This window comes from Mytilus californianus, unplaced genomic scaffold (assembly GCF_021869535.1).
Source record: "Mytilus californianus isolate M0D057914Y unplaced genomic scaffold, xbMytCali1.0.p SCAF_11, whole genome shotgun sequence".
Lineage (NCBI taxonomy): Eukaryota > Metazoa > Mollusca > Bivalvia > Mytilida > Mytilidae > Mytilus > Mytilus californianus.
In genome coordinates, this window is record NW_026262593.1 from 4,712,384 (window position 1) to 4,735,708 (window position 23,325).

Here is a 23,325-nt window from a genome sequence, read left to right on the forward strand (position 1 = left end):
AAAAGTTTTTTTTTTTAATTTTACTAATGAAAAGATATATTATCTAAACCTATGTGTTTAAAATTTTGGAAAAACTACAAATCACAATTTGTGACAAAACTTCGAATTTGCTACTTAAATAAGTGATCTAAAAATCACTTATTTCAATAAGTCCCCTGACTGATAAAATTCAAGGTTTCATCTTCCAGATTATGTAATAAAATTTTACTGTTCGCGATCAAAATTTCACTGTTCTGGAGAGGGGGGGGGTTTGAAATTAGTGGCAGTAATCAAAATAATAATACTTAAAAGAAGTGATTTTTTTGGAAGAAAATAGAGGTATGATACTTGTCATTATCCCAGATTCAGTACAAGGTCATCACCTGACATGACCGGTCATCCTATCAACACAGATGTTGGTTCTGATAATTTTAGCAACATAATTAGTCCCTGGCTCATTAGTATTAAATCACTTAGTCTAGTGATTTATTTGTATTACTTACATGTAAATAGGTGATTATTAAAGAAAGACAACTCTTACTTCCAACATTTGTGGACAAAATGTTACTTGAATCAGTGATTTAAAAATCACTCATTTAAGTAAGTCCCCTGACTGATCATAACTATTTCTTTGTGAAATTTGTAGTAATCTGGCCTGTTTAAAAAAAAACTCAAATCGTAGGACCAATTTGAACCCTTCGCGAACCTACTCCTTTGTCATGTTTGTTAACTTATCATTTTATCATGTTTTGGCATAAACACATATATATATATATTATACACGTTATATCATGTTTATGTCATACATGTACACATGTAGCTATTTTTATCGATAAAGAAATGATTTGATACTTGTACTAATAACTGTTTTTTTAGTTACAGAAATTGATTTGGTACTCATATATACGATTACTATATATTTATAGAAACAGAATTTGAATGGATATAATTTTTATTTGTATAGATACAGAAATTGATTGGACAGCCTATATGCAGGAAGTGGAAGGAGTTGTTAATGGAACATATGATTATTTGAAACTGAAAGGAGACACAGGCCCTTTAGTGTATGTATACTAGTAACTGAAGGTTAGAAGTTGTGAAGTACTTAATGTTAAGGGCATACGATACAGTTTCAAGGGAGTTAACTATTGGCGCGACGTTAAAGCGTTCGAATTCCCGCAAAACGTCACTTTCGGCAGGACGTCATGCATGTAATTTTCTGTTATTAAAAAAGCCACTTGAACGGTATTTATTATTAAAACGATGCTCCAACTTATGTTTCTTACACACGTTAACTTCTACGCCTTTAAGGTTAGTGCTTTTGATTCTATCATTTTGATATATAAAATCATAAGAAATTAAACACTTATTACTGTTTCTGCTGTTCCTCGTCTTGAAGCTTCTGTTGGGTCTTGAACAACGAGGTCAATAAAATATCGTATAGTGAACAATCTTAAGACTAGTGAGCAATCTTAAGACGACTGATCCTTTTGGTGGTAACATAATGCATGCCAATTAACATTTATTCCTGATTGAATTTTGATTTGGATCCGATTTTCTGATAGCGCACAAAAAATAGTTTTACGGCGCATTTTAGTAACAAGCAAAGTCTATATCAATTTGTGTCACATTTCATGTCGAAAGTTCAGATAGCGCAGAACTCCATAATTTTCCTCACGGAACATTTTATTCCATTAATTCATGCCAAATATGAGAGGACGCAATAATAATGGTATGCCGCAATTATTAGCGATAATACAACTTTAAAAATAATATATAGTAATTTATTAACAAAACTACGCTATAATGAAATTAATCGAAATTTTTATAAAATAAAAGAACAGAAGGCAATTTTCCATATGATTAATATTTCCAAGGGCGTAACTCATTTAAAAATAATTGATCGTCACTGATTTTCGAACTCGTCAAAGACATTGCTGATATAAACCTATGATATAAGTTTCATGAAATTCTGGCGAGAATTGTACACATGAGAGCGCTAATATTGACATTTTCCATATAATCAATATTTCCAAGGGGCATAACTCTTTTAAAAATAATTGATTGGAACTGATTTTCGAAGTTGTCCAAGACATTGCTGATATAAACCTATGATATAAATTTCGTGAAATTCTGGCAAGAATTGTACACATGTGAGCGCTAATATTGCCATTTTCCATATGATCAATATTTCCAAGGAGCATAACTCTTTTAAAAATAAATTGATTGGCACTGATTTTCGAAATTGTCCAAGACATTGCTGATATAAACTTGTGATATAAGTTTCATAAAAATCTGGCATGAATTGTACACACGAGAGCGCTAGCGATACAAATTTCCATATAATTAATGTTTCTAAGGGACATAACGCTTTTAAAAGACGGACAGACGGACGGACGCCCGGTATTTCTATGTCCCCCGCAACGCGTTGCGCTGGGGAAAAAACATGAAATACTGGTTATTACGAGGAGAATGTATGCCAATATAATAGTACAAAACCAAAAGAGGTAGGGCCAGTTTTCCATAAATTTATTACACACTGATAGCCTTTTTTTAAAGGTCTTTAAATCTGTTAAAAAATCATCACAGCTATACTTTGAGGTTTCTACAACATTATATGGTATTTCTGAACATTTATTAACCAGTGAGATTATAAATGCGAAAACGTGACTTGCTTTTAATTGTTATGTCGGATGGTATATGTTGGATATTTGGGAAATGAAAAAAAGGACACAAAAACCAAAACCAAAGTTATGAGGGATGCATGTATAGGTAACATGTCCCGTTTTTCAGATATAAATTGAATCATTTTTGCCAGATCAAAAATTATGAAATATTTCAAAATTATTGTAAAGTTTTCTTGAACTGTATTCATTCACCCGAATAACAGTTTGATTTTATGAATAAATGTGAAATTATAAACGCTATTAAAATGTGAATAAAAGGATGTTTTGGGGATATGTCAATGAAACAGCAGCCCACCAACCAAAGCAAAAAACATCTAAAGGTCAATATATGGTCTTCAACAATTCACGAGTGTGTACAGTTCCGACATGCCTACCTCTAAATTGCCGCGAGTCTTTAAATTAAGCCGTAAAAAAAATTCAACAGTCTGCAATAACTATACCTGAGATGTTTCTCACTTGGAACATGAACAGAATAAAAGAGAGGGGTATTTATGATACACATTTTTTTTATTTCCAAAACAATATTATTATTTTAAGGTAGCTCTTTATAAGCAATGTATAAACACTTGAAAGATGTCTCCGAAAACCTTTCAGTGATAAATGGTGGAAGACGTCGAAATTGTCAGCCAGCACCGTCATGCATTTTCGCGCTAACGTTGAGGTTACCAAGGGGGACGCAAGTTTTAAAATAAATCGCGATTTACCTTCGAATCCAGCACGGTAACATATATATTTTATTTGCTATTTGGAGAAAGTAAGACAAAATACAGTTAATCTAGAAAAATGAGAAAAATGACATTATAAGAACCTCTCGATTTCGACATTTTCAGGTAAAAAAATATCTTACTTTGAGCATCTTAACCGTAATTTTAAGCATGGCTTGAATAATTAACTAGTCATTCTTGACAGGATTTTTTCCCTTATTTTCACTTCTCACAGCTTCAGATTGAATCCAATCTTATCAATTTATGACGAAGAATATCTACTCCAAAATTTTTATAACTTTGCTCAACTTTTTTTACTAAAGTGCAAAAATCCCCAATTTTCAGCCTCAATTTTCTGGAAAACAAGCACAGTGACCTATATTATATTTGGTGATATCTTTTATAACTCTTCCAGGGCTACAACATATTTCAAAATTATAAAAATGACAATATATCGTGAAACTGTATCGGATGCCCTTAAACAGTTTAGATAACAAAATTCAAACATGCATATCATACAAGCAAGTTCAAAACCACATATTTTATCATTAATATTATTATGTAGGAATGAAAACAACCTTGAGTAGAACCTGACTAAACTAAATAAAACCCTCTCTGAATATAATAATAAGACTTACTGTGGAACTAAGTAATCAGGACAGTAGAACCTGACTAAACTAAACCAAACCCTCTCTGAATATAATAATAATACTTACTGTGGAACTAAGTAATCAGGACAGTAGAACCTGACTAAACTAAACCAAACCCTCTCTGAATATAATAATAATACTTACTGTGGAACTCAGTAATCAGGACAGTAGAACCTGACAAAACTAAACCAAATCCTCTCTGTATATAATAGTAATACTTACTGTGGAACTGCATGTAAGTAATCAGGACAGTAGAACCTGAGTAAACTAAACCAAACCCTCTCTGAATATAATAATAATACTTACTGTGGAACTAAATAATCAGGACAGTAGAACCTGACTAAACCAAACCAAATCCTCTCTAAATATAATAATGATACTTACTGTGGAACTCAGTAATCAGGGCAGAAGAACCTGACAAAACCAAACCAAACACTCTCTGAATATAATAATAATACTTATTGTAGAAATAAGTAATCAGGACAGTAGAACCTGACAAAACCAAACTCTCTCTGAATATAATAATAATACTTACTGTGGAACTAAGTAATCAGGACAGTAGAACCTGACAAAACCAAACCCTCTCTGAATGTGATAATAATACTGATTGTGGAACTAAGTAATCAGGACAGTAGAACCTAAGTAAACCAAACCAAACCCTCTCTGACTATAATAATAATACTTTCTGTGGATCTAAGTAATCAGGACAGTAGAACCTGACTACACTAAACCAAACCCTCTCTGAATATAATAATAATACTTACTGTGGAACTAAGTAATCAGGACAGTAGAACCTGACTAAACTAAACCAAACCCTCTCTGAATATAATAATAATACTTACTGTGGAACTCAGTAATCAGGACAGTAGAACCTGACAAAACTAAACCAAATCCTCTTTGTATATAATAATAATACTTACTGTGGAACTGCATGTAAGTAATCAGGACAGTAGAACCTGAGTAAACTAAACCAAACCCTCTCTGAATATAATAATAATACTTACTGTGGAACTAAATAATCAGGACAGTAGAACCTGACTAAACCAAACCAAACCCTCTCTGAATATAATAATAATACTTACTGTGGAACTAAGTAATCAGGACAGTAGAACCTGACAAAACCAAACCAAACCCTCTCTGAATATAATAATAATACTTACTGTGGAACTAAGTAATCAGGACAGTAGAACCTAAGTAAACCAAACCAAACCCTCTCTAACTATAATAATAATACTTACTGTGGAACTAAGTAATCAGGACAGTAGAACCTGACTAAACTTAACCAAACCCTCTCTGAATATAATAATAATACTTACTGTAGAACTAAGTAATCAGGACAGTAGAACCTAAGTAAACCAAACCAAACCCTCTCTGACTATAATAATAACACTTACTGTGGAACTAAGTAATGAGGACAGTAGAACCTGACTAAACTAAACCAAACCCTCTCTGAATATAATAATAATACTTACTGTGGAACTAAGTATTCAGGACAGTAGAACCTGACTAAACTAAACCAAATCCTCTCTGAATATAATAATAATACTTACTGTGGAACTGCATGTTCGTAATCAGGACAGTAGAACCTGAGTAAACTAAACCAAACCCTCTCTGAATATAATAATAATACTTATTGTGGAACTAAGTCATCAGGACAGTAGAACCTGACTAAACTAAACCAAATCCTCTCTGAATATAATAATGATACTTACTGTGGAACTCAGTAATCAGGGCAGTAGAACCTGACAAAACCAAACCAAACCCTCTCTGAATATAATAATAATACTTATTGTAGAACTAAGTAATCAGGACAGTAGAACATGACAAAACCAAACCGAACCCTCTCTGAATATAATAATAATGCTTATTGTAGAACTAAGTAATCAGGACAGTAGAACCTGACAAAACCAAACTCTCTCTGAATATAATAATAATACTTACTGTGGAACTAAGTAATCAGTACAGTAGAACCTGATTAAACTAAACCAAACCCTCTCTGACTATAATAATAATACCTACTGTGGAACTAAGTAATCAGGACAGTAGAACCTGACTAAACTAAACCAAACCCTCTCTGAATATAATAATAATACTTACTGTGGAACTAAGTAATCAGGACAGTAGAACCTGACAAAAACCAAACCCTCTCTGAATATAATTATAATACTTACTGTGGAACTAAGTAATCAGGACAGTAGAACCTAAGTAAACCAAACCAAACCCTCTCTGACTATAATAATAATACTTACTGTGGAACTAAGTAATCAGGACAGAAGAACCTGACTAAACTAAACCAAACCCTCTCTGAATATAATAATAATACTTACTGTGGAACTAAGTAATCAGGACAGTAGAACCTGACTAAACTAAACCAAATCCTCTCTGAATATAATAATAATACTTACTGTGGAACTGCATGTAAGTAATCAAGACAGTAGAACCTGAGTAAACTAAACCAAACCCTCTCTGAATATAATAATAATATTTATTGTGGAACTAAGTCATCAGGACAGTAGAACCTAAGTAAACCAAACCAAACCCTCTCTGACTATAACAATTATACTTTCTGTGGAACTAAGTAATCAGGACAGTAGAACCTGACTAAACTAAACAAAACCCTGTCTGAATATAATAATAATACTTACTGTGGAACTAAGTAATCAGGACAGTAGAACCTGACTAAACTAAACCAAATCCTCTCTGAATATAATAATAATACTTACTGTGGAATTAAGTAATCAGGACAGTAGAACCTGACAAAACCAAACCAAATCCTCTCTAAATATAATAATAATACTTACTGTGGAACTAAGTAATCAGGACTGTAGAACCTAAGTAAACCAAACCAAACCCTCTCTGACTATAATAATAATACTTACTGTGGAACTAAGTAATCAGGACAGTAGAACCTGACTAAACTAAACCAAAGCCTCTCTGAATATAATAATAATACTTACTGTGGAACTAAGTAATCAGGACAGTAGAACCTGACTAAACTAAACCAAATCCTCTCTGAATATAATAATAATACTTACTGTGGAACTGCATGTAAGTAATCAAGACAGTAGAACCTGAGTAAACTAAACCAAACCCTCTCTGAATATAATAATAATATTTATTGTGGAACTAAGTCATCAGGACAGTAGAACCTGACTAAACTTAACCAAATCCTCTCTGAATATAATAATGAGACTTACTGTGAAACTCAGTAATCAGGGCAGGAGAACCTGACTAAACTAAACCAAACCGTCTCTGAATATAATAATAATACTATTGTAGAACTAAGTAATCAGGACAGTAGAACATGACAAAACCAAACCAAACCCTCTCTGAATATAATAATAATACTTATTGTAGAAATAAGTAATCAGGACAGTAGAACCTGACAAAACCAAACTCTCTCTGAATATAATAATAATACTTACAGTGGAACTAAGTAATCAGGACAGTAGAACCTGACAAAACCAAACCCTCTCTTAATATGATAATAATACTTACTGTGGAACTAAGTAATCAGGACAGTAGAACCTAAGTAAACCAAACCAAACTCTCTCTGACTATAATAATAATACTTACTGTGGAACTAAGTAATCAGGACAGTAGAACCTGACTAAACTAAACCAAACCCTCTCTGAATATAAAAATATAACTTACTGTGGAACTAAGTAATCAGGACAGTAGAGCCTGACTAAACTAAACCAAATCCTCTCTGAATGTAATAATATACTTACTGTGGAACTGCATGTAAGTAATCAGGACAGTAGAACCTGAGTAAACTAAACCAAACCCTCTCTGAATATAATAATAATACTTATTGTGGAACTAAGTCATCAGGACAGTAGAACCTGACTAAACTAAACCAAATCCTCTCTGAATATAATAATGATACTTACTGTGGAACTCAGTAATCAAGGCAGTAGAACCTGACAAAACCAAACTCTCTCTGACTATAATAATAATACTTACTGTGGAACTAAGTAATCAGGACAGTAGAACCTGACTAAACTAAACCAAAGCCTCTCTGAATATAATAATAATACTTACTGTGGAACTAAGTAATCAGGATAGTAGAACCTGACTAAACTAAACCAAATCCTCTCTGAATATAATAATAATACTTACTGTGGAACTGCATGTAAGTAATCAAGACAGTAGAACCTGAGTAAACTAAACCAAACCCTCTCTGAATATAATAATAATATTTATTGTGGAACTAAGTCATCAGGACAGTAGAACCTGACTAAACTTAACCAAATCCTCTCTGAATATAATAATGAGACTGACTGTGAAACTCAGTAATCAGGGCAGGAGAACCTGACTAAACTAAACCAAACCCTCTCTGAATATAATAATAATACTATTGTAGAACTAAGTAATCAGGACAGTAGAACATGACAAAACCAAACCAAACCCTCTCTGAATATAATAATAATACTTATTGTAGAAATAAGTAATCAGGACAGTAGAACCTGACAAAACCAAACTCTCTCTGAATATAATAATAATACTTACAGTGGAACTAAGTAATCAGGACAGTAGAACCTGACAAAACCAAACCCTCTCTTAATATGATAATAATACTTACTGTGGAACTAAGTAATCAGGACAGTAGAACCTAAGTAAACCAAACCAAACTCTCTCTGACTATAATAATAATACTTACTGTGGAACTAAGTAATCAGGACAGTAGAACCTGACTAAACTAAACCAAACCCTCTCTGAATATAAAAATATAACTTACTGTGGAACTAAGTAATCAGGACAGTAGAGCCTGACTAAACTAAACCAAATCCTCTCTGAATGTAATAATATACTTACTGTGGAACTGCATGTAAGTAATCAGGACAGTAGAACCTGAGTAAACTAAACCAAACCCTCTCTGAATATAATAATAATACTTATTGTGGAACTAAGTCATCAGGACAGTAGAACCTGACTAAACTAAACCAAATCCTCTCTGAATATAATAATGATACTTACTGTGGAACTCAGTAATCAAGGCAGTAGAACCTGACAAACCAAACCAAACCCTCTCTGAATATAATATTAATAATACTTATTGTAGAACTTAGTAATCAGGACAGTAGAACCTGACAAAACCAAACCCTCTCTGAATATAATAATAAAACTTACTGTGGAACTAAGTTATCAGGACAGTAGAACCTAAGTAAACCAAACCAAACCCTCTCTGACTATACTAATAATACTTTCTGTGGAACTAAGTAATCAGGACAGTAGAACCTGACAAAACTAAACCAAACCCTGTCTGAATATAATAATAATACTTACTGTGTAACTAAGTAATCAGGACAGTAGAACCTGACTTAACTGAACCAAATCCTCTCTGAATATAATAATAATGCTTACTGTGGAACTAAGTAATCAGGACAGTAGAACCTGACAAAACCAAACCAAACCCTCTCTGAATATAATAATAATACTTACTGTGGAACTAAGTAATCAGGACAGTAGAACCTGACTAAACTAAACCAAATCCTCTCTGAATATAATAATAATACTTACTGTGGAACTAAGTAATCAGGACAGTAGAACCTGACAAAACCAAACCAAATCCTCTCTAAATATAATAATAATACTTACTGTGGAACTAAGAAATCAGGACAGTAGAACCTAAGTAAACCAAACAAAACCCTCTCTGACTATAATAATAATACTAACTGTGGAACTAAGTAATCAGGACAGTAGAACCTGACTAAACTAAACCAAACCCTCTCTGAATATAATAATAATACTTACTGTGGAACTAAGTAATCAGGACAGTAGAACCTGACTAAACCAACTCTCTCTGAATATAATAATAATACTTACAGTGGAACTAAGTAATCAGGACAGTAGAACCTGACAAAACCATACCCTCTCTGAATATGATAATAATACTTACTGTGGAACTAAGTAATCAGGACAGTAGAACCTAAGTAAACCAAACCAAACCCTCTCTGACTATAATAATAATACTTATTGTGGAACTAAGTAATCAGGACAGTAGAACCTGACTAAACTAAACCAAACCCTCTCTGAATATAAAAATAATACTTATTGTGGAACTAAGTCATCAGGACAGTAGAACCTGACTAAACTAAACCAAATCCTCTCGGAATATAATAATGATACTTACTGTGGAACTCAGTAATCAGGGCAGTAGAACCTGACAAACCAAACCAAACCCTCTCTGAATATAATAATAATAATACTTATTGTAGAACTTAGTAATCAGGACAGTAGAACCTGACAAAACCAAACCCTCTCTGAATATAATAATAATACTTACTGTGGAACTAAGTAATCAGGACAGTAGAACCTAAGTAAACCAAACCAAACCCTCTCTGACTATAATAATAATACTTTCTGTGGAACTAAGTAATCAGGACAGTAGAACCTGACTAAACTAAACCAAACCCTGTCTGAATATAATAATAAAACTTACTGTGGAACTAAGTAATCAGGACAGTAGAACCTGACTAAAATAAACCAAATCCTCTCTGAATATAATAATAATACTTACTGTGGAACTAAGTAATCAGGACAGTAGAACCTGACTAAAATAAACCAAATCCTCTCTGAATATAATAATAATACTTACTGTGGAACTAAGTAATCAGGACAGTAGAACCTGACAAAACCAAACCAAATCCTCTCTAAATATAATAATAATACTTACTGTGGAACTCAGTAATCAGGACAGTAGAACCTGACTAAACTAAACCAAACCCTCTCTGAATATAATAATAATACTTACTGTGGAACTAAGTAATGAGGAGGGTAGAACCAGACTAAACTAAACCAAACCCTCTCTGAATATAATAATAATACTTACTGTGGAACTAAGTAATCAGGACAGTAGAACCTGACAAAACCAAACCAAATCCTCTCTAAATATAATAATAATACTTACTGTGGAACTAAGTAATCAGGACAGTAGAACCTAAGTAAACCAAACCAAACCCTCTCTGAATATAATAATAATACTTATTGTGAAACTAAGTCATCAGGACAGTAGAACCTGACTAAACTAAACCAAATCCTCTCTGAATATAATAATGATACTTACTGTGGAACTCAGTAATCAAGGCAGTAGAACCTGACAAACCAAACCAAACCCTCTCTGAATATAATATTAATAATACTTATTGTAGAACTTAGTAATCAGGACAGTAGAACCTGACAAAACCAAACCCTCTCTGAATATAATAATAAAACTTACTGTGGAACTAAGTTATCAGGACAGTAGAACCTAAGTAAACCAAACCAAACCCTCTCTGACTATACTAATAATACTTTCTGTGGAACTAAGTAATCAGGACAGTAGAACCTGACAAAACTAAACCAAACCCTGTCTGAATATAATAATAATACTTACTGTGTAACTAAGTAATCAGGACAGTAGAACCTGACTTAACTGAACCAAATCCTCTCTGAATATAATAATAATACTTACTGTGGAACTAAGTAATCAGGACAGTAGAACCTGACAAAACCAAACCAAACCCTCTCTGAATATAATAATAATACTTACTGTGGAACTAAGTAATCAGGACAGTAGAACCTGACTAAACTAAACCAAATCCTCTCTGAATATAATAATAATACTTACTGTGGAACTAAGTAATCAGGACAGTAGAACCTGACTAAAATAAACCAAATCCTCTCTGAATATAATAATAATACTTACTGTGGAACTAAGTAATCAGGACAGTAGAACCTGACAAAACCAAACCAAATCCTCTCTAAATATAATAATAATACTTACTGTGGAACTCAGTAATCAGGACAGTAGAACCTGACTAAACTAAACCAAACCCTCTCTGAATATAATAATAATACTTACTGTGGAACTAAGTAATGAGGAGGGTAGAACCTGACTAAACTAAACCAAACCCTCTCTGAATATAATAATAATACTTACTGTGGAACTAAGTAATCAGGACAGTAGAACCTGACAAAACCAAACCAAATCCTCTCTAAATATAATAATAATACTTACTGTGGAACTAAGTAATCAGGACAGTAGAACCTAAGTAAACCAAACCAAACCCTCTCTGAATATAATAATAATACTTATTGTGGAACTAAGTCATCAGGACAGTAGAACCTGACTAAACTAAACCAAATCCTCTCTGAATATAATAATGATACTTACTGTGGAACTCAGTAATCAAGGCAGTAGAACCTGACAAACCAAACCAAACCCTCTCTGAATATAATATTAATAATACTTATTGTAGAACTTAGTAATCAGGACAGTAGAACCTGACAAAACCAAACCCTCTCTGAATATAATAATAAAACTTACTGTGGAACTAAGTTATCAGGACAGTAGAACCTAAGTAAACCAAACCAAACCCTCTCTGACTATACTAATAATACTTTCTGTGGAACTAAGTAATCAGGACAGTAGAACCTGACAAAACTAAACCAAACCCTGTCTGAATATAATAATAATACTTACTGTGTAACTAAGTAATCAGGACAGTAGAACCTGACTTAACTGAACCAAATCCTCTCTGAATATAATAATAATACTTACTGTGGAACTAAGTAATCAGGACAGTAGAACCTGACAAAACCAAACCAAACCCTCTCTGAATATAATAATAATACTTACTGTGGAACTAAGTAATCAGGACAGTAGAACCTGACTAAACTAAACCAAATCCTCTCTGAATATAATAATAATACTTACTGTGGAACTAAGTAATCAGGACAGTAGAACCTGACAAAACCAAACCAAATCCTCTCTAAATATAATAATAATACTTACTGTGGAACTAAGTAATCAGGACAGTAGAACCTAAGTAAACCAAACAAAACCCTCTCTGACTATAATAATAATACTAACTGTGGAACTAAGTAATCAGGACAGTAGAACCTGACTAAACTAAACCAAACCCTCTCTGAATATAATAATAATACTTACTGTGGAACTAAGTAATCAGGACAGTAGAACCTGACTAAACCAACTCTCTCTGAATATAATAATAATACTTACAGTGGAACTAAGTAATCAGGACAGTAGAACCTGACAAAACCATACCCTCTCTGAATATGATAATAATACTTACTGTGGAACTAAGTAATCAGGACAGTAGAACCTAAGTAAACCAAACCAAACCCTCTCTGACTATAATAATAATACTTATTGTGGAACTAAGTAATCAGGACAGTAGAACCTGACTAAACTAAACCAAACCCTCTCTGAATATAAAAATAATACTTATTGTGGAACTAAGTCATCAGGACAGTAGAACCTGACTAAACTAAACCAAATCCTCTCGGAATATAATAATGATACTTACTGTGGAACTCAGTAATCAGGGCAGTAGAACCTGACAAACCAAACCAAACCCTCTCTGAATATAATAATAATAATACTTATTGTAGAACTTAGTAATCAGGACAGTAGAACCTGACAAAACCAAACCCTCTCTGAATATAATAATAATACTTACTGTGGAACTAAGTAATCAGGACAGTAGAACCTAAGTAAACCAAACCAAACCCTCTCTGACTATAATAATAATACTTTCTGTGGAACTAAGTAATCAGGACAGTAGAACCTGACTAAACTAAACCAAACCCTGTCTGAATATAATAATAATACTTACTGTGGAACTAAGTAATCAGGACAGTAGAACCTGACTAAAATAAACCAAATCCTCTCTGAATATAATAATAATACTTACTGTGGAACTAAGTAATCAGGACAGTAGAACCTGACAAAACCAAACCAAATCCTCTCTAAATATAATAATAATACTTACTGTGGAACTCAGTAATCAGGACAGTAGAACCTGACTAAACTAAACCAAACCCTCTCTGAATATAATAATAATACTTACTGTGGAACTAAGTAATGAGGAGGGTAGAACCTGACTAAACTAAACCAAACCCTCTCTGAATATAATAATAATACTTACTGTGGAACTAAGTAATCAGGACAGTAGAACCTGACTAAACTAAACCAAATCCTCTCTGAATATAATAAAAATACTTACTGTGGAACTGCATGTAAGTAATCAGGACAGTAGAACCTGACTAAACTAAACCAAACCCTCTCTGAATATAATAATAATACTTACTGTGGAACTGAGTAATTAGGACAGTAGAACCTGAGTAAACTAAACCAAACCCTCTCTGAATATAATAATAATAATTACTGTGGAACTCAGTAATCAGGACAGTAGAACCTGACAAAACCAAACCAAACCCTCTCTGAATATAATAATAATACTTATTGTGGAACTCAGTAATCAGGACAGTAGAACCTGACTAAACCAAACCAAACCCTTTCTGAATATAATAATAATACTTACTGTGGAACTCAGTAATCAGGACAGTAGAACCTGACAAAACTAAACCAAACCCTCTCTGAATATAATAATAATACTTACTGTGGAACTCAGTAATCAGGACAGTAGAACCTGACTAAACTAAACCAAACCCTCTCTGAATATAATAATAATACTTAATGTGGAACTCAGTAATCAGGACAGTAGAACCTGACTAAACTAAACCAAACCCTCTCTGAATATAATAATAATACTTACTGTTGAACTAAGTAATCAGGACAGTAGAACCTGACAAAACTAAACCAAACCCTCTCTGAATATAATAATAATACTTACTGTGGAACTAAGTAATTAGGACAGTAGAACCTGACTAAACTTAACCAAACCCTCTCTGAATATAATAATAATACTTACTGTAGAACTAAGTAATCAGGACAGTAGAACCTGACTAAACTAAACCAAACCCTCTCTGAATATAAAAATAATACTTACTGTGAAACTAAGTAATCAGGACAGTAGAACCTGACTAAACTTAACCAAACCCTCTCTGAATATAATAATAATACTTACTGTGGAACTCAGTAATCAGGACAGTAGAACCTGACTAAACTAAACCAAACCCTCTCTGAATATAATAATAATACTTACTGTGGAACTCAGTAATCAGGACATACAACATGATGTACAATGTGAATGTTTTATTTTTAACCTAGCTGTGAATACTTATACATGCTATATACTGTACATACATGTATATTTAATTAAAAGAAAATCTTCAGTCTCAAAAGGACTGGTTACCTTCAACTCCCAAAGGAGTTTGATTTAGAAAGGTGTCACTGTAGAATATTTTAAACAGTTGTACAAGTAATGATCATTGTGTATAAAGTGAAATTTACAAATAATTTGCACCAAGAAAGTGTATGACCACAGGATGTTTATGAAACAAAAACCAGCAATTTTTTTTATTGACAAAATGATTTTTCATTTTGTGAACAAATATATTTGAGAAGTATCTGCTTGGGAATTCGAATTTGCATATAATAACTTTTAATTAATCATATTGTAAATTCATTTATTTTTTGTGGATATTTGATTTCATGGTTTTTGCACAGTTTGCATACAAGCCTATTGGTATCCCACTTATATTAATGAATTAACAATATTTGATAAAAAAAAATATTAAAAAACGACAGTCAATTGTATGTACATGTATTTGGCTTGAGCATCTACTCTTAGGTTTGTTAATCGAATATGAGGGGATTGGTTCTGGATAGTGTATAGGGAATATTCCAAGGCACTTTAAATAATACTCAAAGCAGTTAAACAAATAACAATTTAATGAAAAGAAAGTAAAGACATATTCAATTCATACATTTAACACATCAAAACAACTTAATAAATTTTAGACAGAAACCCTAACATAGTATACAAAACCTGGTGAGCTTATCCATCATGATGGCAAGAAGCTAGCATATAGAACTTAAATTTAGACAGAATTGTCTTAACAAAATCTATTCATGATGTGCAGCACAGTGCACTTCAAATAGGCAACCCGTCTTTAGATGAATAATTGATATTCAAATATTATTATTATTTCATTTCAATAAGTTCCTTTAATATGGTAAGCAAAAATAAATAACATTTTAAAATTATCGCCAATGTCAAATAAATAAAGGAACTTAAATGTCAGCCTTGCTCTATATATATATATGAATACTAAATTGAATCAAGCAAATAGAAATGAAATATAATCAAGCAAATAAATTAACAGCATGAAATAATTAAGCAATGAAAAGGGAAATAATCCATTGCTATTGCACGAACATTTATGTATAACCTATTTAAACATCTAGTTCTTTTTGACAGGTACCCTGCTGGATTTGTTTATATCTACACAGCTCTGTATTACATTACTGACCATGGTACCAACATTAAACTAGGACAGTATATATTTGCAGTATTATATATCCTGTCTCTTCTTGTTATATTTGATATCTACAGAAGATGTAAAACTGTAAGTATTTAGTTATATTAACAGAGAACAGATTATATGACTCTAAATGACCATATTTCTATCCTCTTTAGGTTCACTTTTGTATAGATCAATCCCCACTAGTTTTACACTTGTATGTAAATTTGTCTACCATTACTTAAAATCATATGAGTTCCCACAAAATTTTGAATCATAATTTAAAAATTTGATGTAATTAAACATGATTATTGCATGACATCAGAAGGTTATTTGGAGACATTTCTAGGGTCATTCCAAGACAATTCAGCTGAATACCCAACTGTGTAAATAAGTCTATTAATAAGACATGTATTTATAGCAAAAAACCCAAATTTATATATAGAATTTATCTGGAATGATGTATCTTTCTTTAAATAGTAATTGTATGTAATGTAAGTACTGTTGCACTCTATATAAATGTTCACAATTTATTATTTATATTTAATATTTTTTACGTCTTTGCAGATTCCACCATATGCCTATATCTTCATGTGCTGTGCTTCCTACAGGATCCATTCTATTTATATTCTAAGACTCTTCAATGACCCAATAGCAATGTTATTTCTGTATATAGCTGCAGATTTATTTCTACAAGATAAATGGTCTTCTGGATGTTTGATGTTCAGGTCAGCTGTTAAATGGTTTTTTATAATTGATTTATTTCCAATAAGTCCAAACAAGTTACAAAATGAATATAATTACTTAAAAAGTTACAGTAGACATGCACAAAATGTTAGCCTTAGTTCGAATGAAAATGCTTCATTTATAGATGGTGAATATTAGGCATCATGTATGCAACCAATTTAGTATTAAGTGGATTTTATACCTTCATTGGCAGTACAATCTAAGTGCCTGTTATATATATGTTACAGGCATTTTCTAAATTTAGTCATGTTGTTAAATGCCTAAAAACTTTGGGCATTTTCTAAAATGCCTACAGTAAGATTCAGGCACTTTTTTTATTGACTTATTGTTCTAGGCATTTTACAAAATACCTGAAAAATATTTTACAGAATGAAGAGTTCAAAATGAACCTGAACAATTGAAAGTTTTGAACAACAGAGCAGTTTTATCTATGATAATTACTGAATGTTAAAGCTTGCATTTTTAAAGAGTTTTAATAATCAAAAATAAATTCTACTGAATTATTTCAAATTCACACAAGCACAGCACTCTACAATAATTTGTTATTTCATAAAATGTTTGGATGGCGGAACTGTTACACAATTTGTGTGCTGATTTTTTGCAAATACATTGTTTGGTGTAAAATCTGGTTTAAGCACTTCAAACACATTTGGAGAAACCTGGATCATGACACATCTAGCTCTTTCAATACCTTTTTCTGATAAAACACTGAACGTCCGACAACATAGGGTTTCGCAATAAGCACACACATGACACATGAATATCTTACTTATCATAGTCCTCAAAATGATTCAAAGTACATTATCATGATGAGTTTGACATACATCCTTTGGCTTATCATAGCTTTTAACGGACTGAAGCAGATCTGCCCATGAGATGTGATGCATCTATAGCAGGAGACGCTTACCCTGTCAATGCACCGTTATTTGTCTCTTCTTGGTCGATTTCTAGATTTTGATCACAGTTACCTATTGTCTCATTAATTCATCAGATTGCAAAAACCCAAGAATTCCCTGGAGGCAGTGAAGATGAAGATACTCATATCTTTGCATTACAACCATGACAACCTTTTATGACAAAACCCATGCTATTGAGGGGAATTTGTTTGGATGTTGATGTATAAATTGGCATTTTTTCTGAATGGGGACATCAAATATGTTGCCGCATGTTAGTAAAGTGCAACACTCTCTGCACATTAAGAACTCTTTGACTGTTCTGCAGATGGACTTTTCTGTCCCTATCCAAAATATCTTCATTTCAAGCGGCAGTCGAAATTCCTGTCCTTTATCCATGTCAATCCATTGCAGAAGTGAGTTATTTGAATTATAACCAATTTGTTCTCGTTTTAGAAATGCATGAAATATTTGCTACTGAATGCAAACAAACAGCAAAGAGTCAATTAAAAACAAACTTTGTTTTCTCAGCTTTATATGTTTCACTTCTGCTTTGAATCTAGATTTTCTTAAAATTCGTTTGTAAATTATGTTCTATTTAAAGAACAATTTGTCCTTCTGTCATTTTGACAAAATAATCATAAAATAACTATCTGAAATACAGAGTTAGTACATACTTAATGTAGTTTCACTAAAAAGAACATATCATAGACGTATAAACTTTCCCAGCTGGCTTTTGAAGAATAAATTAATTTTTCCTGACTCATTAGTTATTTTCTTTGTAAGATGTTGTGTTTTTGTCCACTTTTTGTCATATGAATCTCAATGATATTCTTTTTCTACAAATTACCTGAAACTGAACAGGCACTTGGTTGAATTTTGTTTCAAAATTTCAGTCATTTTACAAAATGACTAGGTATTTCTAGTCATTTTATATAATGCCTGTCAAGGTTAGGCATTTGACAAATTGCCTGAAAATCAGTCATTTTACAAAATGCCTAAATTTACAAAATGCCTGTAACATATATAAATTCTAAAGAAGAAAAAAAACAACAAACAAGTGCTACATTTTATGCCAATACCAAGTCAAACTATATGGATGATGTTTTGTTTATCTGTTTTATACATGTATATTATCAAAAGAATTTTTTTTTCCAGTTTAGGTGTTTCAGTGAAGATGAACATTTGTTTATTTTATAATTTGGGTTTTTCAGTGAAGATGAATAGTTTGTTTATTTTATAATTTGGGTGTTTCAGTGAAGATGAACGTTTTGTTTATTTTACAGTTTGGGTTTTTCAGTGAAGATGAACGTTTTGTTTATTTTACAGTTTGGGTTTTTCAGTGAAGATGAACATTCTGTTTATTTTACAGTTTGGGTTTTTCAGTGAAGATGAACGTTTTGTTTATTTTACAGCTTTGGTGTTTCAGTGAAGATGAACGTTTTGTTTATTTTACAGTTTGGGTTTTTCAGTGAAGATGAACGTTTTGTTTATTTTACAGTTTGGGTGTTTCAGTGAAGATGAACGTTTTTTTTTTTTTACAGTTTGGGTTTTTCAGTGAAGATGAACGTTTTGTTTATTTTACAGTTTGGGTGTTTCAGTGAAGATGAACGTTTTGTTTATTTTACAGTTTGGGTTTTTCACTGAAGATGAACGTTTTGTTTATTTTATAATTTGGGTGTTTCAGTGAAGATGAACGTTTTGTTTATTTTACAGTTTGGGTGTTTCAGTGAAGATGAACGTTTTGTTTATTTTACAGTTTGGGTGTTTCAGTGAAGATGAACGTTTTGTTTATTTTACAGCTTGGGTGTTTCAGTGAAGATGAACGTTTTGTTTATTTTATAATTTGGGTTTTTCAGTGAAGATGAACGTTTTGTTTATTTTATAATTTGGGTTTTTCAGTGAAGATGAACGTTTTGTTTATTTTATAATTTGGGTGTTTCAGTGAAGATGAACGTTTTGTTTATTTTATAATTTGGGTGTTTCAGTGAAGATGAACGTTTTGTTTATTTTATAATTTGGGTGTTTCAGTGAAGATGAACGTTTTGTTTATTTTACAGCTTGGGTGTTTCAGTGAAGATGAATAATTTGTTTATTTTACAGTTTGGGTGTTTCAGTGAAGATGAACGTTTTGTTTATTTTACAGTTTGGGTGTTTCAGTGAAGATGAACGTTTTGTTTATTTTACAGTTTGGGTTTTTCAGTGAAGATGAACGTTTTGTTTATTTTACAGTTTGGGTGTTTCAGTGAAGATGAACGTTTTGTTTATTTTACAGTTTAGGTTTTTCAGTGAAGATGAACGTTTTGTTTATTTTACAGTTTGGGTTTTTCAGTGAAGATGAACGTTTTGTTTATTTTACAGTTTGGGTGTTTCAGTGAAGATGAACGTTTTGTTTATTTTACAGTTTGGGTTTTTCAGTGAAGATGAACGTTTTGTTTATTTTACAGTTTGGGTGTTTCAGTGAAGATGAACGTTTTGTTTATTTTACAGTTTGGGTTTTTCAGTGAAGATGAACGTTTTGTTTATTTTACAGCTTTGGTGTTTCAGTGAAGATGAACGTTTTGTTTATTTTATAATTTGGGTGTTTCAGTGAAGATGAACGTTTTGTTTATTTTACAGTTTGGGTGTTTCAGTGAAGATGAACGTTTTGTTTATTTTACAGTTTGGGTGTTTCAGTGAAGATGAACGTTTTGTTTATTTTACAGCTTGGGTGTTTCAGTGAAGATGAACGTTTTGTTTATTTTATAATTTGGGTTTTTCAGTGAAGATGAACGTTTTGTTTATTTTATAATTTGGGTTTTTCAGTGAAGATGAACGTTTTGTTTATTTTATAATTTGGGTGTTTCAGTGAAGATGAACGTTTTGTTTATTTTATAATTTGGGTGTTTCAGTGAAGATGAACGTTTTGTTTATTTTATAATTTGGGTGTTTCAGTGAAGATGAACGTTTTGTTTATTTTACAGCTTGGGTGTTTCAGTGAAGATGAATAATTTGTTTATTTTATAATTTGGGTGTTTCAGTGAAGATGAACGTTTTGTTTATTTTACAGCTTGGGTGTTTCAGTGAAGATGAACGTTTTGTTTATTTTACAGCTTTGGTGTTTCAGTAAAGACAAACGTTTTGTTTATTTTACAGTTTGGGTGTTTCAGTGAAGATGAACATTTTGTTTATTTTACAGTTTGGGTGTTTCAGTGAAGATGAATATTTGTTTATTTTACAGTTTGGGTTTTTCACTGAAGATGAACGTTTTGTTTATTTTACAGTTTGGGTGTTTCAGGGAAGATAAACGTTTTGTTTATTTTACAGTTTGGGTGTTTCAGTGAAGATGAATGTTTTGTTGTTTGCTCCTGCTTTACTGATTTTGTTATTAGTCAGACATGGTACCATGGCAACAGCTAAATATCTGACTATTTGTGCACTTCCACAGGTAATGTACTTTGTTTTCAGATGGACTACTCATAATGTTGCACATGGCAAGATTGAATGTTTCAACTTATCAGAAACAAAACAACAACAAAAAACATCAGCCTCCCCTCACCCCCACCCCCCAAAAATGGAAAAAAAACTACTGAAATGGAGCAAAAAAGGTTTTTAAAAAAAGTTAGTTTAATGTACCCCTTGTTTCATAATTTTTTGTAAAGAAAAATTAACTGCTTCTGCGGTCTCATAGTGTCACAGAAGCATGCTTGCCTTGAGTGCAGGAAGTCCTGGGTTTTGGTCCCCTGCCTGGTCTAACCAAAGACTTGAAAATTTGTTATTTGCTGCTTCTCCTCTAAGAACGTGGCATTTAGGATTAAGAGATAGACCTAGCAGGGCTAGAGTCATGATAATTTGTCCAGGTAGGTTGACAGTCTTTCTGAAAACTTACCTAATGAATTAATATGTTAAATACACGGCTCGTTGTGTTGGTCTAGTACAAAGCAAGTTCATATTCACATCAACTGCCTTGGTGTTCTCATGGTAGCGTGTTCGCCTAGAGTGCGTGAGGTTGTGGGTTCGTACCTCAACCGGGTCAAACCAAAGACTTTAAAATTGGTATTTGCTGCTTCTCCGCCAAGCACACTCATTAAGAAGTAAGAGCAAAGACTGGTTGGCTCGGAGTCAGAATAATGTGTCCGGGTAAGGTGACATGTCTTCCTGCAAACTGTTTCCTTGTGAGCTAGCACGTTAAATATCTGGCTCAGCGTGTCGGTCTAGTACAAAGCAGGGTAAATATTCATATTACATTAACATGTTCTCGTCCTGACTATGCATATTAATTTACCACTGGACGTTGAGCAGCCATCCATCATCATCATATTAACATCACATTAACATGTTGTCATCCTTTATATGCATTTGATTTGTCACTGGATGTTTAACAGCCATCCATCATCATTTATTGTGTTTGCTGAATTTCATGTTATAGTGCGAAGTTTCCATGACTATGTATATTATTAAATTTTATGTAATTTAATTCTTTAAACTATTTTTCAGATATATTTTTACAATATTGTGGATTCACTTATTTTCGTGGATTAAGAAAAACTTACATGTTCGTGGGTATTTAATTTCGTGGATTTACCGAAGTTTGCATACAAGCCTATAGGAAGTTTGTCATTGGTTGAACATTTAATTTCGTGGTTCACTTATACCAATGAAATCCATGAAAATTGGTATCCAACAAATAATAATGAATCCACAGTATAACACTTTCTTGATTTAACTAAAATTTACTAGTTTTGTTAGTTATATTTAATGAAAATATTTATCATGAATTCCACTCATCCTTGAGAATGAGCTATATATTAATAAAACTACATAAAAAGTTGGTTGTATTCTAAACCAATGTTAATAGAAAAATGTTTTAATGTATAGAATTTGTATCTAAATGAAATAGTAAAATAAATAGATAATCTTAAGGAGTAATACCACCATTGTTTTTCCCCTATTAGACTTTGTTATATTGGCACTTTTCAAAAAATTGTGCAGAATTTATCTTTGTTTCAAATAAAGAAATACTTGGCATGAGTAAAGTTTTATCCTGTGCAGTACTACAGACAAAATTTCACATAACATTTCATTGCATATAAGATAATAACCATCACTGGAAGTTAACCAATCAAATTTTCACCCCTTTTTTTCCTGTTTACAAGCTTTTAGTAACCATGTAACCTCAACTTTCCTAAATATTTTATAGAATCACCAAATAAAAAAAAAGGTGCTTTGAAACACCAAAGATATATGATTATGACTCTGAAATTTTTTACTGCAATGAAATGTAGGATTAATTTCCTACAACTGTCAAATTCAAGAGAATATTTTTTTCGAACCTTTTTTTGTATGAAACCAGATGTGACGTACTACGATTTGGTGGTATTACACCATTAAGCTAATGAAAACAATACAACCTTACAGAGAACCAGTTTGGATTTTGAAAGTGTGGTAAACAAATATCATATATCATTTG

General features: G+C 32.2%; 1 protein-coding gene across 1 annotated transcript in view; it reads left to right on the top strand.

Moving 5' to 3' along the window:
* The window catches only part of LOC127719412 (dol-P-Man:Man(5)GlcNAc(2)-PP-Dol alpha-1,3-mannosyltransferase-like), a 32,768-nt gene that overhangs the window by 4,639 nt on the left and 4,804 nt on the right, over window positions 1-23,325 (top strand). The window contains exons 2-5 of the mRNA XM_052225516.1: window positions 944-1,043; window positions 16,194-16,341; window positions 16,804-16,964; window positions 21,183-21,303. Of these exons, the coding sequence (XP_052081476.1) occupies window positions 944-1,043; window positions 16,194-16,341; window positions 16,804-16,964; window positions 21,183-21,303 (530 nt within the window). The remainder of the gene's footprint in view (window positions 1-943; window positions 1,044-16,193; window positions 16,342-16,803; window positions 16,965-21,182; window positions 21,304-23,325) is intronic.